This window comes from Tenrec ecaudatus, unplaced genomic scaffold (genome assembly GCF_050624435.1).
Source record: "Tenrec ecaudatus isolate mTenEca1 unplaced genomic scaffold, mTenEca1.hap1 Scaffold_1491, whole genome shotgun sequence".
Lineage (NCBI taxonomy): Eukaryota > Metazoa > Chordata > Mammalia > Afrosoricida > Tenrecidae > Tenrec > Tenrec ecaudatus.
In genome coordinates, this window is record NW_027457978.1 from 38,351 (window position 1) to 50,567 (window position 12,217).

General features: G+C 52.7%; 1 protein-coding gene across 1 annotated transcript in view; it reads right to left on the reverse strand.

Annotated features, from left to right (window-relative positions):
- The window catches only part of LOC142436085 (anomalous homeobox protein-like), a 35,604-nt gene extending 23,662 nt beyond the window's left edge, over positions 1 to 11,942 (reverse strand). The window contains exons 1-5 of the mRNA XM_075540003.1: positions 11,688 to 11,942; positions 10,934 to 11,061; positions 10,476 to 10,599; positions 10,023 to 10,242; positions 4,594 to 4,741 (exon numbers count right to left, since the gene is read on the reverse strand). Coding sequence (XP_075396118.1) covers positions 4,594 to 4,741; positions 10,023 to 10,242; positions 10,476 to 10,599; positions 10,934 to 11,061; positions 11,688 to 11,942 — 875 coding nt within the window. The remainder of the gene's footprint in view (positions 1 to 4,593; positions 4,742 to 10,022; positions 10,243 to 10,475; positions 10,600 to 10,933; positions 11,062 to 11,687) is intronic.
- Between the last annotated feature and the right edge of the window lie 275 nt (positions 11,943 to 12,217).

Below are 12,217 nucleotides of genomic sequence, written 5' to 3' on the forward strand. Positions count from 1 at the left end.
CACTGAAGAATAATTATTTTTCCTGTGGTTTTAGGGAGGCTGGTACCAAACATGGGATATGGAATCATCCTTAGTCTAAAGCATCCCCTTAGGTGGAGAGTCTGCTTGTTCTGTGCCATCAGCAAGGGCTTAAAGTTTTTCTGGAACCCAATCTGTGAGCACCTCAGAAGCATACAGGTACCTGAGTACACACCCAACTCATGAAGTGCTAGCCAAGGATGCAAAGAGACTCTGCTCTGGCAATGACCCCAATGGGTGCTGCTGACTGGGAGGCTGGTAGTTCCAAGGCACCTGTTTCTCTGCAGGTAAAGGGTACGGCTGCCTGCTTCTGTAAAGATCCGGTCTGTGAAACCTACATTGGGACTCTGAATCAGGCTGAAAGGACCACAGACCTGATGAACAGCAAACCGTCGCCTTGGAAGCAGGACTGCCAGAACGCTCTTCAGAAGCAAGGATGGTGAATCTTTGTCTCACAGTCAGACATGACCATCAGACAAGTGCCTAGAAAAGACATCCTGTTCGGTAAAGCAGAGGGCCAGTGAAAAAGAGGAAGACCCTCAAGGACATGGACGGACACACTGAAGGCCACAACGGGCTCAAACCCAGTAACAGTGAAGACGGTGTGGCGCAGGCCGTGTTTCGCAATGTTGAACATTGAAAGTCGACAGGGGTCAAACCCACTCAACAGCACCTGACAACTGGGATGGGGTGACTGGATGGCGGTGTGGATGGCTGGATGGAAAGCTGTGCATGCACATAGTAGTGAGATGGAAATGAAGAGGAGAGTTCAGATCATGAATGCTTTAATAAATTTTCATTTAATGCTAGCGAACATTTTTATCATAAACTCAATGAACTACAAACGGAAGTGGAAACCCCTTATCCTACTCTACCTGGGCCATCACCAAAGGGTTTGCCTCTAGGTTTCTCAGAGGAGAAGCAATCAAAATACACAAATGTTGAGCGTTGACAACCACAAAGAGAACTGGGGGAGGTTTGGCCTATGCACCACAGTGTAGGTGGGAAGGTGGCTGGCAGTGCAGTGTGAACTGATCAGATCTTGTCCAAAGAGTGGACTCTAGTCTGTCCCTGCCTGAGTTAAACTAAATTGCCTTTACCTTGTGACCTCAGGAACAGTCTCAAATACCAAACTAGTCCAAGATCCAACTATTCTAAAACAGCCGTGTGCAGGAACATCACTACGTTTCTCAAGGAGCTCTGGGAGTTGCTTCTTCTGTGGATCAGAAGCTGCAGCTTGTCTTCAACATCCAGACGAGGCACATGTGCTCCCCATGAAGTGCCAGCCACCTCCCAAGAGAAGCTCAGTCCAGACTGCTGCCGGAGAATTCACAGAGCATCTGCACCCCCCAGACGGCATCACTGGAGGCTTGGCCAGCAGGCTGCTGCACCTGTAACCAAGCACAGCACCTTCCTCTACCTCCAGGTGTCCTCAGAGTCTTTCCAGCCCAGAGGACGTCCTGGATGCCAGACTTCACCAGCTTCCTGAGCCCAGTGGCTCCCACACAGTGCACTCCCTCCTCTCCTCAAAACCCCCCCCTCCACTTCCACCTGCAAGCCCTCACCACCACCAAGTACTAAGTCCCTCTGCACCTCAGGGGCGCTATGCACAGGCAGGAGCAGTGTCTCTCCTCTGGGCCAGGCACTGGGACTGCAGGAGAGGTCACACAGGGCCTGGGGGAGGCCTCACCTGGCCGGTGAGAAGGGGTGGGCTCAGCTCCACAGCAGACGTGACTCCGGGGAAGGAAGACACAGCCTGGGCCAACTCTGGTCTGAAAAACAGACAGGCAGGATGTCAGGACAGGCTGTCTCAAGTGTCCAGGGAGGCTGTGGAGTAGCATCCATGCACTCAGTGAGATGGCAAAGAGTGGGTTTGGAGATTAGTTTTATTATAAACTGAAATTTACATAATTTTATTATTTCCATATGCTTCATCCAAGTTTTCTTTTAACAAGAAAATTTAAATAGTGGAGGGAAGGTAGGGTTTAAAGGGGGAACTGATTACAGGGATCTACATATAACCTCATCCCTGGAAGATGGACAACAGAAAAATGGGTGAAGAGAGACGTTGGCAAGTGTAAGATATGATAAAATAATAATTTATAAATTACCAAGGGTTCATGAGGGAGGGGGATAGGGGGAGGGTGGGGAAAATGAGAAGCTGATGCCAGGGGCTTAAGTGGAGAGCAAATGTTTTGAGAATGATGAGGGCAACGAATGAAGAAATGTGCTTTACACAATTGATGTATGTATGGATTGTGATGAGTTGTATGAGCCCCCAATGAAATGATTTAAACAATTTTAAAATAGATAGTTAGTTTTTTATTTTCAAACAAAAATAAGAATGCTTAAGAAAAACTAGACTAAAACTGATTATCCTGAGTCAGAGAGAAATGAGAAAAACCGCTACACTGTGTTGTCTTGGTGGTCTCACAGCCTGGACACGAGGACCACTGCCCAGGGATGACCACCAGTACAGAATGCATGACACTGACTGACCAATGCACAAACCCCACTTCAACATTCTCCAAGCTCCCTTCCCAGACCCTAAATCGAACCCCACTTTCACCAAGCTCCCTTCCCAGACCCTCACCCTACCCCCAAGCCCACTTCAACATTCTCCACACTCCCTCCCCAGTGGCATCAAAGCCCCTCCTGTCTGCAGTCAGGAAGGCAGTTAGAAGAATCCCTCTGTGCCCTGTGCTAGTCTGCTCCCAATAAAACGCTCTCTTCTCACCAAACCCTGCACTGGAGCAGACCTTTTGGCTTGACTTCAGCAGCAGGCAGAGGCCCGACTTCTGTGGCAACACATGTGGGGGTTCGTCCAAGACCCCCTTCCTACCTGTGACACACGGACCCTGCAGCTGGAGTGGGGCTGATGCCGGTCCCAGCCCCAGGGAATTTGTTACTGTTCCAAGACCTGGACAGGCATTTCCAAGGAAGAAAAACAGAAAGAAAAGGCACATCACCCGAGCTCCCAAAAGCCAAGACACCCCAGGTCCTAGGCAACCACTGGGCCAATGCCTCTGCCTGAAGCTCGCTGCTCAAGTAGCAGCAGAGACCCTCCAGCTCACAAGCCTCAACTCTGGACTCCAACTGAAAATTTGACTTATCTGAACTTGAATACACCCCTGAAGACCTAGAGAGCTGACGAGCGGACACTCCACGTGGACCAGAGGACAAGGCAAGGTCTGTGTGCCCCACAAGGCATACCACCTGCAGTCTGCATAGTGGACTTGTGGTCTCCACACACCGAGGACAAACCCCATCTGGCTCTCGGTCCCTGCATCCAGTATAGAAGGGATGCGCTGCCTCCCCTGGCTCAGGTCCAAGAACAACTGGGAGGTGCCCTACTGGATTTGCGGGTCAGCCTCCGAAGAACAGAAAAGGCCACCAAAATGTTGAAGGCACCTCTGATGGCGCTCATCCCACCTCTGAGCAGCATCTGAACAGAGGCGTACCCCGGGTGGGCACATTGCTCACACAAGTGCCCTGGGGCATTCACTTTGGGGGCTCAAGAAATTTCACTGCTGGAAGAACCACACTGTGAAAAAGCTTCTGGCAGAGCTGTGTCTACAAAGGGAGTAACCAGGGACCGAGAACTTCCCCTTCGTTAGAGTGATTTCACCAGGAACTGAGTACTTCCATTTCCTGTGCAGAAACCCAGAGCTGCCAGAGAAGTTGGCTCAAGCCCCTATGAAATAGTATTTTTACAAATGTTGCCACTGGGTCAATTTTGACCCAAATGACTGTGTCAGACAGAGCAGAAGTGCCACAATTAGGGTTTCTGAACATATTTATGGCAGCAGACTGCCACATTTCTCTCCTGGGGAGCAGCTGGTGGGTTTGAACCTCTGACCAGCAGAGAAGTGCATTGTGCAGCCAGGGCCCCTCAGGAAATGCCATGAGGAAGGTGCACATCAAACCCACCCTCCATCAACAGGAAAATCTCTTCCAGGCTGCCTGAAACCCCGAAGCCCTTTCAAAACCACAATCTGAAATGCAGAACCAGGATGCTGCTGCTCAGAGCCCCACCGCCTGTGTGGCTAAAGGAAAACACCAGGAAGAGGCTGCTGGGAACCTGGGCAGCCTCATGGGCAAGTGAGGCCAAGCTCTACCCAGACACAGGCCAGGGATGGTGCCCACATAAGCCCGGGTGTTTGTGGGTGCCTTTCCTGTTTACCAGAAAGCCAAACTCTTCGTAGAATCAACCTGGGATGAATGCTGTAACTTTCAGACATGTCTAATCTGTGTGCTCTGAGGAGTAAAGAGAAGGCTGGACCCCCTCCTACTGAACCCCCTCCTACTGGGCCTTTGTCCCCTTCACTTTCCAGGGTCATTGGTGGGAAGGATATCCCAGACTGTGGGGTTGTATGGGACCACCTTTGCGGAAGGATGAACTCAGACACGGGGCTCTGCAGGATTAACTTTGGGGAAGGATGAACTCCCACCGTAGGGTTCTGTGGCACCAGCTTTGGGGAAGGATGGACACCGATCTTCAGGGAAGAGCATGGGGTTTTTTGGGATACTCTTTGGGGAAGGACAGACTCTGACCATGGGGTTCCGTGAGACTACCTTTGGGGAAGCATGAACTCCAGAGGTGGCAATGCAGGCTGTGTCACCGGGAAGCTCCCCGCCTGTAGCTCCACATGTTCACCACTGGTACCTGGGCCTTCCTCCAGACAAATGGTCTGGGGGCTCCCACGAGGCATGTCAGTGAATCCTGGGGAAATAGGGTTCACAGATTAAACAGGGAAGGAGCAGGGAGTGTGAGGCAGCAGCTCCACATTGAGGCTGGCCACGCTGAGCCAGGCTCACTGCCTGCAGAAGCCTCTGAATCGACACAGTAACATCTATGTTCGAGCAACCAAACAGGCTAACTGGCCTCCCTGAACCTCCTGACCAAGATCACCTGCTCAGGCTGGTTTATGAGGGCACATCTGCTTTCTCCCATTCTCTCCCCCCTGGGGACCTCTCCACTGCAGGACATAAGGCTTAAGTGCCAATCAGACCACTCTGTCTCAGCAACGGTAGCACAGTGTTATACTTCTCCCTCTGAGACGGAGAATATCAAAAGGCCATGAACCAAACCAGCAAAGGGGGGCAACTGAAACAGGACAAACGGGTGAAGCGACCCCAGGCCTGCAGCGTTGGGAAGCCAACGGAGCCCCCTAGATGATGGTGCGGGGCACAAGGCAAGGTGTCATGCACCAGGAGCCCTGAGAAAGGGGAGCATCAAGGAAAAGCAGGGGGTACTGGTCAAATCACCTCCACACAGTGGAAGGAAACCATGCCCAGTCCTGTGCCTTCCTCACACCTCTGGCTGTGTCTCAGCCCACTGCAATGGCCAATAGGTCACTCAGTCCATTTTGCTAATTGACTCTTCTTTTTGGATGACCCTCTTCTTTACCAGGCATAACGCCCTTCATCAGAAACTGGCCCCTTCCGATGTGACATTCAAAGTATATAAGACGGAATACCACCATTCCCTCTTCCAAGGAGCTTTCTGGATATACTTTTCCCTCTTGTTTAAACTTCTGACAGTCCATGCAGTTGGTATGACACGCCAATACCGCAATTCAAAGGCAACAATTCTTTTTTCTTTTGTCTTCATGTAAAGCAATAGAAAATACCATGAATTGGGTCAGGTGCACATCAGTCCTCAAAATAACATCTTTGATTTTAAAGAGGTATTTGGCAGCAGTTTTGCCCATGCAACCCATCATCTGCTTTCTTGACTTCTGCTACCCTGAGAGGGAACTGTGGATACCAGCAAACTGAAATCCTTCAGTTTCACATTTTCTCTGTTACTCGGGTTGCTGATGAAAGGTGTCCAGTTATGAAGAATTTTTGAGATGCAACCCATCCTGAGTGAAGGCTGCAGTCTTTATCTTCTTCAGTCAGCGCTCCATGTCCTTGTGACTTTCCACATGCAGCCACGGCTGTGCCACCTGCATGCTGCAGGTTATTGATGAATCACCCTCTAATCCCAACGCTGTGTTCTCCTTCACAGAGTCCCTCTTCTCAGATGATCTGTTCATATGCAGAGTGAATATGTGCAGGGGCATAGCCTTAGCGAGCACCTCCCTTGACTGTAAGCCATGTGACTGTAAACTATGAGACTGGCTGACTGCCTCTTGGTCTATGAGGAGTTCCCAAATGAGCACAACGGTATGTTCTGGAATTCCCATTCTTGGCAGTGCTACCCATAATCTATTATGACCTACAAAGATAAATGTCTTTGTATAGTCAATAAAACACAGAGAGACATCTTTCTGGTATTCTTGCCTGCACCCAAGATCCATCTGACATCATTAATGGTATCCCTTGTTTTGTGCCCTTTTATAAATCCAATTTGAATGTCAGGCAGTTCCCTTTCAGTACCACTACAACTGCTTTTTGTATTACAGTCAGCAATGTTTTTAAATTTGCACGAGCTATTAATAATCTTCTTCAATGAAACCCAGGGTTGATGGACTGATAGGGACAGCATGTAGAATTAGGGGTTCATGGGGATGGGATACAGTGGTGGTCAGAGGGTAAAAAAGAGTTAGTATAGAAAGATTGTTTGGGAACTGTCGTGGTAGCAATTCTAAAATTCTACTCGCCATGATTGAAATATGGAGTGATATGAAATACACATCTGCACTAAACCCCAACTAATAAATAAATAATACTGTTTTTCAATAATTCGAACATTCTACTAGAATACCCTTCTTGGAGCGGACATATGTACAGCTCTCTTCCAGTGGATGGCCAAATAGGTAGGTAGCTGTTTTCCAAATTTCTTGGCACAGACCAGTCAGTCCTTCCAGTGTTGCATCCGTTTGTGGAAGCATCTCTGCTGGCGTTCAAACCACTCCTGGAGCCTGGTTTATGCCAACACCTTCAGAGCTGCTTGGACTTCTTTCCCCAGCAATGCCAGTTCTTGATCTGGGGGTTAAACATCAACCAGTTCTTTTTAGCACGGTGACTCTGTGCTGTCTTTAAAGAAAGACATGACGTACGAGAAGGAAAATTCACCGACCAAAAAAGAGCTCTTGGAACTTAAAATATAACTGTTGAGATAAAAACTTCAATAGGATTGTTGAGGGATAGAATTTAAGAGATATACCCACAGTACACACACTATAAAAAGACCCCAAAAATCAGGAAAAAGATAGGCTATTTGGGAGCTTGTTCAGAGTTCTGACACCCAAATAGCATGTGCTATGAAGAGAAGACAAGGAACCGGATGGAAGAAACTGCCAAAGACTTTCATCAAAAGAATGTAACCCCCAAATTCCCAGAGTTTAAAGGAGGCCAAGGTACTTTACACTGAAAATCTGAATGGTAAGATGAATTCGTAAGATCTAGGGCCAAGGCCATCACTATGGAATTTCTGAATTCTAAAATTCTAAACCCCAAAATATCAAAACCATAAAAGCTCTCAGCAAGAGAAAGCAGGCTACACACAGAAAAGTGAACATCAGAATGAGGTCCCACTTCTCAAAAGTGAGAAATGCTACACAACCACAGGGAAGCTTCAGATTTCTGAGGGAAAACGGTTTCCAACCACAGTTCCACCAGCCACACTGCCCATCAGCGTGGGGGCAGAGTGGGACATCCACCAAACACCCAAGAACTCGGAAATCTACCTTCCTGGCCCCTCTCTCACAACACTGATTAAAGACAGTCACTACCTGAGGGCCTCAGGAAGGGAATGACCTGGTGTGAAACCCAGGGAACAGAGGCCCAAATCCCAGGGCAATGCCCCAGCTCTCCATGCACGGCTCCAGCCTGGCCTCGAGAGGGCATCTCAAAGCAGTAGTGACTAAACTGGGACGCCCAAGTTGACAGTCAGAGTCAAGTGTGACAGACACAGACAGGATCAGAAACTAACAAGGGCATCAAGAAAGCCAAGACAACAGGAAGCTGGAGGACAAAGATCTAAGTAAGCACAGAAAAGTAGAGATCCTGATGACTGGGCGAACACACGGTGTTCCACGTCCTCTCTACAAGGTAGGAGGTCATAACCTACTGCTGCATTTGAGGCACAAAATCTGTATCTTAACACAAGCAGGAGCCTTGAAAGAGTTAGTGGGACCTCCATTTCTCCATAAATGCCCGAAGCCCCCTCAAACGCTTCGTGGTGGTATTGAAAGCTGTGTGGGTGACTGAGACAGACCCTTAAGCCCTGCTATTTCCCTCACAGAGGGGCAGAGGGACCTTACAGGGATGTCAGAGGATGTCACGTGGGGCTTGGAGGAGGGGCCAGCGCAGTTTCCTTTCAGCCTCACTCTTTGTACATCCTCTTACTTCCTGCCATTTGCGAATTTTACTTTGGAAAGAAAAAAGTGCAAAAACATCTGAACTACTTGTGTGCAGTTCTGTCCAGCTGCCCTGGTTCTGGGTGTAATCACACCGCACAGGACAGGAGAGGATGGGCCTGACCCTAGCCACAGGGAACTGAGGCTCTGGCCCGAGCAGACCCACCTGCTAGGGCTGCGTCGGGACAGGACATGGTGAAGCCCAGCTCCTGGCTTGGGACTGGACCCCTCATCTGAAGAGAGGCTTCTCTGGAGGACACCGTTGCCAGTGTCATCAGCCACGACCTTGAAGGATCTGGAGACGGATCCGCTGTGACGCTGCCAGCAGCCAGAGGGCAGAATCCAGGGCCAGGGTTGACCGGGACGAAGCGGACAGGGTCTGGGGCAGGCCCCTCCTGGTCAATCTCACCAAGTAGCAGGGACCTGCTGACACAGCAAACACCACTTCCCGTGGGCAGAGGCTCCTCGGTCAGAGGCTGGAAAGAGACTCCAGCCGGTGTGGGGTCTGGGTTCCTTCTCAGCCCTGTCATAAGGCTGTGGGGCACAGTACCTGGGAGCTGCTGGCTCTGCAGGTATTTCAGGAAAGCCTGAGGCAGGGGCCAACGGTGTCCACAGTCCCTGGGAGGCCTCCATGGTCTGTGGAGACGTGGTTTCTGCAAGTCCTGTTGGCAGCACAACAGTCAGATGGGGGAGGCTCAGCAACATCCAAGCCTGTGCCCCCTTCCCACAGGCTCTGCCCAAGGGGCCCAGCAAGTGAGAGCCAGGCCGAACCGCCTGCTCTCCCACCGGTCCCTGGAGCACAGGGCTGTCAGCCCATTCCCCTTCACGCAGGCTCTGCCTGGACACCCCAACAAGGGATGGAGGAAAGGAGCATAGGGTGAGCCAAGTCAGCATCAGACAGATGGGGAGGCTCAGCGGCAGCCCAAGCCTCTGCCTCCTTCCTGCAGGCTCCACCTTGACAACCCCACAGACGATGTCAAGGCCAACCGCCTGCTCTGGAGAACGGAGCACAGGACGAGCCAAGCCCAGAGACAGAGCAGACAAACAGGGATGTTCAGTGGCAGCCCAAACCTGGGCCTCCTTCCTGCAAGCTCTGCCAAGGAATCCCAGCAAGTGAGAGCCAAACCCAACCAGCTATATCCCGGGCATCCCTCCTCTGAATCAATAGAGCACAGAGCAAGCCGCGCCAACCACAGCTGCTTACCTCCCACCCTCCGCCACAAGGGTGAGGGTTAGCCCTCCACACACTAAGGGAATGCAGGCCCCCACCCAGGCCAGGCCCAGCACCCACCACATATGACCCATGTCTAGTCACTTCCCAGCTTCAATCTCAGCAACCTCTTTCCCCACTGAGAAATTACCTAAAGCTGTGGACCCCAGCCCAGCTGAAGGGCCAATCCTGCCTGAGCATTTGGGGAAGTGGTTACAGGAAGGGTGTCCCAGTCATGATGGAGGTCATAGGAGGTGGGACCATGTGGAAAGGGATCACAGGTAGGGTCCTGATCCTCGGCTGTCACCACTGTGGACCCCAGCCCCCCGCCGATGGGCCAGCCCTGCTTGAGCATTAAGGTGGGGTCCATCTGGAGGGGTCATAGGGGGTGGATCACAGAGAGGTCCCAGTCTCAGTCAGGGGGAAAGTCCGTGAGGACTAGCAACACCCCAAACCATAGTAGGCTGGGCTCTGGAGCCCCTCACCTGGCCACTGGGGCCTCACCACACCCTCAGGGGTGGCACAGGGGTCCCCTGAGGAGCAAGGAGGCTTTGGAGCACTCCCACAGGCAGCAGGTTCATCCTGGGTAGCTGTCCCCAGGTCTGGCTCCAAACGCTGCATGAGAGCTTTTTGTCTCCGGCGGTAATTGGCAAACCAGTTGTAGACCTGATCACCCGACAGGCTGGTCTCCAACGACAAGGTGTCCTGTGGGGACAAAATAAGTTGTGCTCGCCTCACCCCACACGGCTCTTCCAGGGAAAGGAGCACGGCCGCCTCACCCTCCACACTCGGGCCAGTCTTACCCTGGGGGACAAGCGACCAAGTCCTCCCTGTACGGCCCATCCAGGGAGACCCTCCGTCCCAGGCAGGTCCCCCCACACCCAGCAGGAGGGAGCTGCTCATGGCCTCTGGGTGCTATGGGGCCAGCTCCCTCATACCCGCTGGGCCTTGTCTGGGTAGGTGCTCACGGCCAAGGCGAAATCCCGCAACTTCTTGCGCACGTCGCCAGGGAAGTGACGGCTCCTTAGGCCCTCAGGACAGAGGGACGGGGGCGGTGGGTTCCTGGGTGAGGACAAGAGGGCGAGGTCGTCTGACAGGACCCCAAACTCTGTCCACTCTGTCCCAGGGCCAGGACCTGCCCCTAAGAAAGGGCCCCCAGGTTTTTCCTCAGGAGCTCCTCTGTGCTCACTTCAGGACCAACAAGGAGTTGTGTACATGGAAATGAGGGCCCAGAGAAGGTGCACAGGGACGGGAGCTGGCGGTGCCCCATCCTGTGCCCACTCATGGCATCCCCGAGCTCCTTCTGTATTGTCTCCACGGGACCTCCCAAGTTCCCCTCACCTGTGTGTCTGGGACCCCGAACCCAGGGGCAACCCAGGACTCTGAGTCAACGCACTTCTTCCTGCAGCGGAAGGTCTGCAGGTGGCTCAGTGTGTCCACGCCCAGCCTCCTCATGGTCATGTGGTAGTGGATGTTATTCCAGGCCTCCACCAGGTCCAAGCTGCCCCCGGGCACCCGGCAGCCCTGCAGAGGGAGAGCCTGGCTGAGCCCTGGAGGCAGGCCTGTGGGGCCACCAGTCCACCACCTAGCCCAGGGAAGATGCTGGCATCAGAACCTCTGGTGAGGGGTACCCCTGGGTGGTGGGACAACGGGATCTACAGCCCTCTTGTCCCTACAGTCCTGCATCCATCCACAGTAGTAATGTGGACGATGGTCAGTTCGAAGCATGGACCACACGTGCATGTTGACAATGTCCCGGGTCCATGAGTCCCAGAGGACACTTCAAGTCTGAGCGGAGGGTGGAGGTCTCACCCTGAGAAGGCTCGCTCTGCAGACAGGACCTGGGGTGACTCTCAGGCATTTCTTTATCTGCCAGGGGCTTGGCAAGCCAGGCACGATCCCGGTCACGAACCTTTCATGTCAGAGTGCTGGGAGGCGCAGGACTGAGTGAGCAGTGGAGGGAAGAGAATTTTTCCAAGAAGAGAATGCCAACCTCAAATCTACTGACCTCTGTGCTCCTCCTGCCCATCCGCAGACCCTCCAGCTCCAGCAGCCGGTAGGCCAAAAGAGACGGTTTTCCCAAGGAGCAAACCCCTGGTCTCTAATCCGCTGACTTCTGACCTCCCCGCCCACCCTGCAGGGTGCCCTACCTCCAGCAGCTTGCAGGCCTCCTGGTGCTGCTCCTGCCGGTCCAGGACGAGCACGCACACCAGGACTACAGCCTCACTTTCTAGCAGGTACGGGCGGAGTGGGCTCCTCAGCACAGCCTCCACCAGGGGCTCTGCCTTGTCCAGGTCATCCTCCAGGTCCCGGCACAGCCTTCCAGCCAGGGCCACCAGCTCAGCCAGGGGTGGCCAGTCAGGCCTCCTCTCGCTCTCCTCCAGCAGCATCAGAAACTTCTGCATCCCGCCTCAGGCTGGGGGCCTCTGCAGTAACAGTGAGGGCAGTGGGAGGCACAGACCACACACTCAGAGCACCACAGGGCCAGTCTTCAAACCAACCTGTTGAGTCTCAAAAGCCTAGAACCCTCCAGAGAGGCAGGGTATGTGTAGCCTGATGACACCTTTCAATCCCCAAAGGCAACAGGCTAAGCCAGCCAGCCACACTGTCCCTCATTTCTCTGACACTGTGGGGATCTAGGAGTTCTGACTGTGCAGTGGTTACACACTGGGCAAAAAGC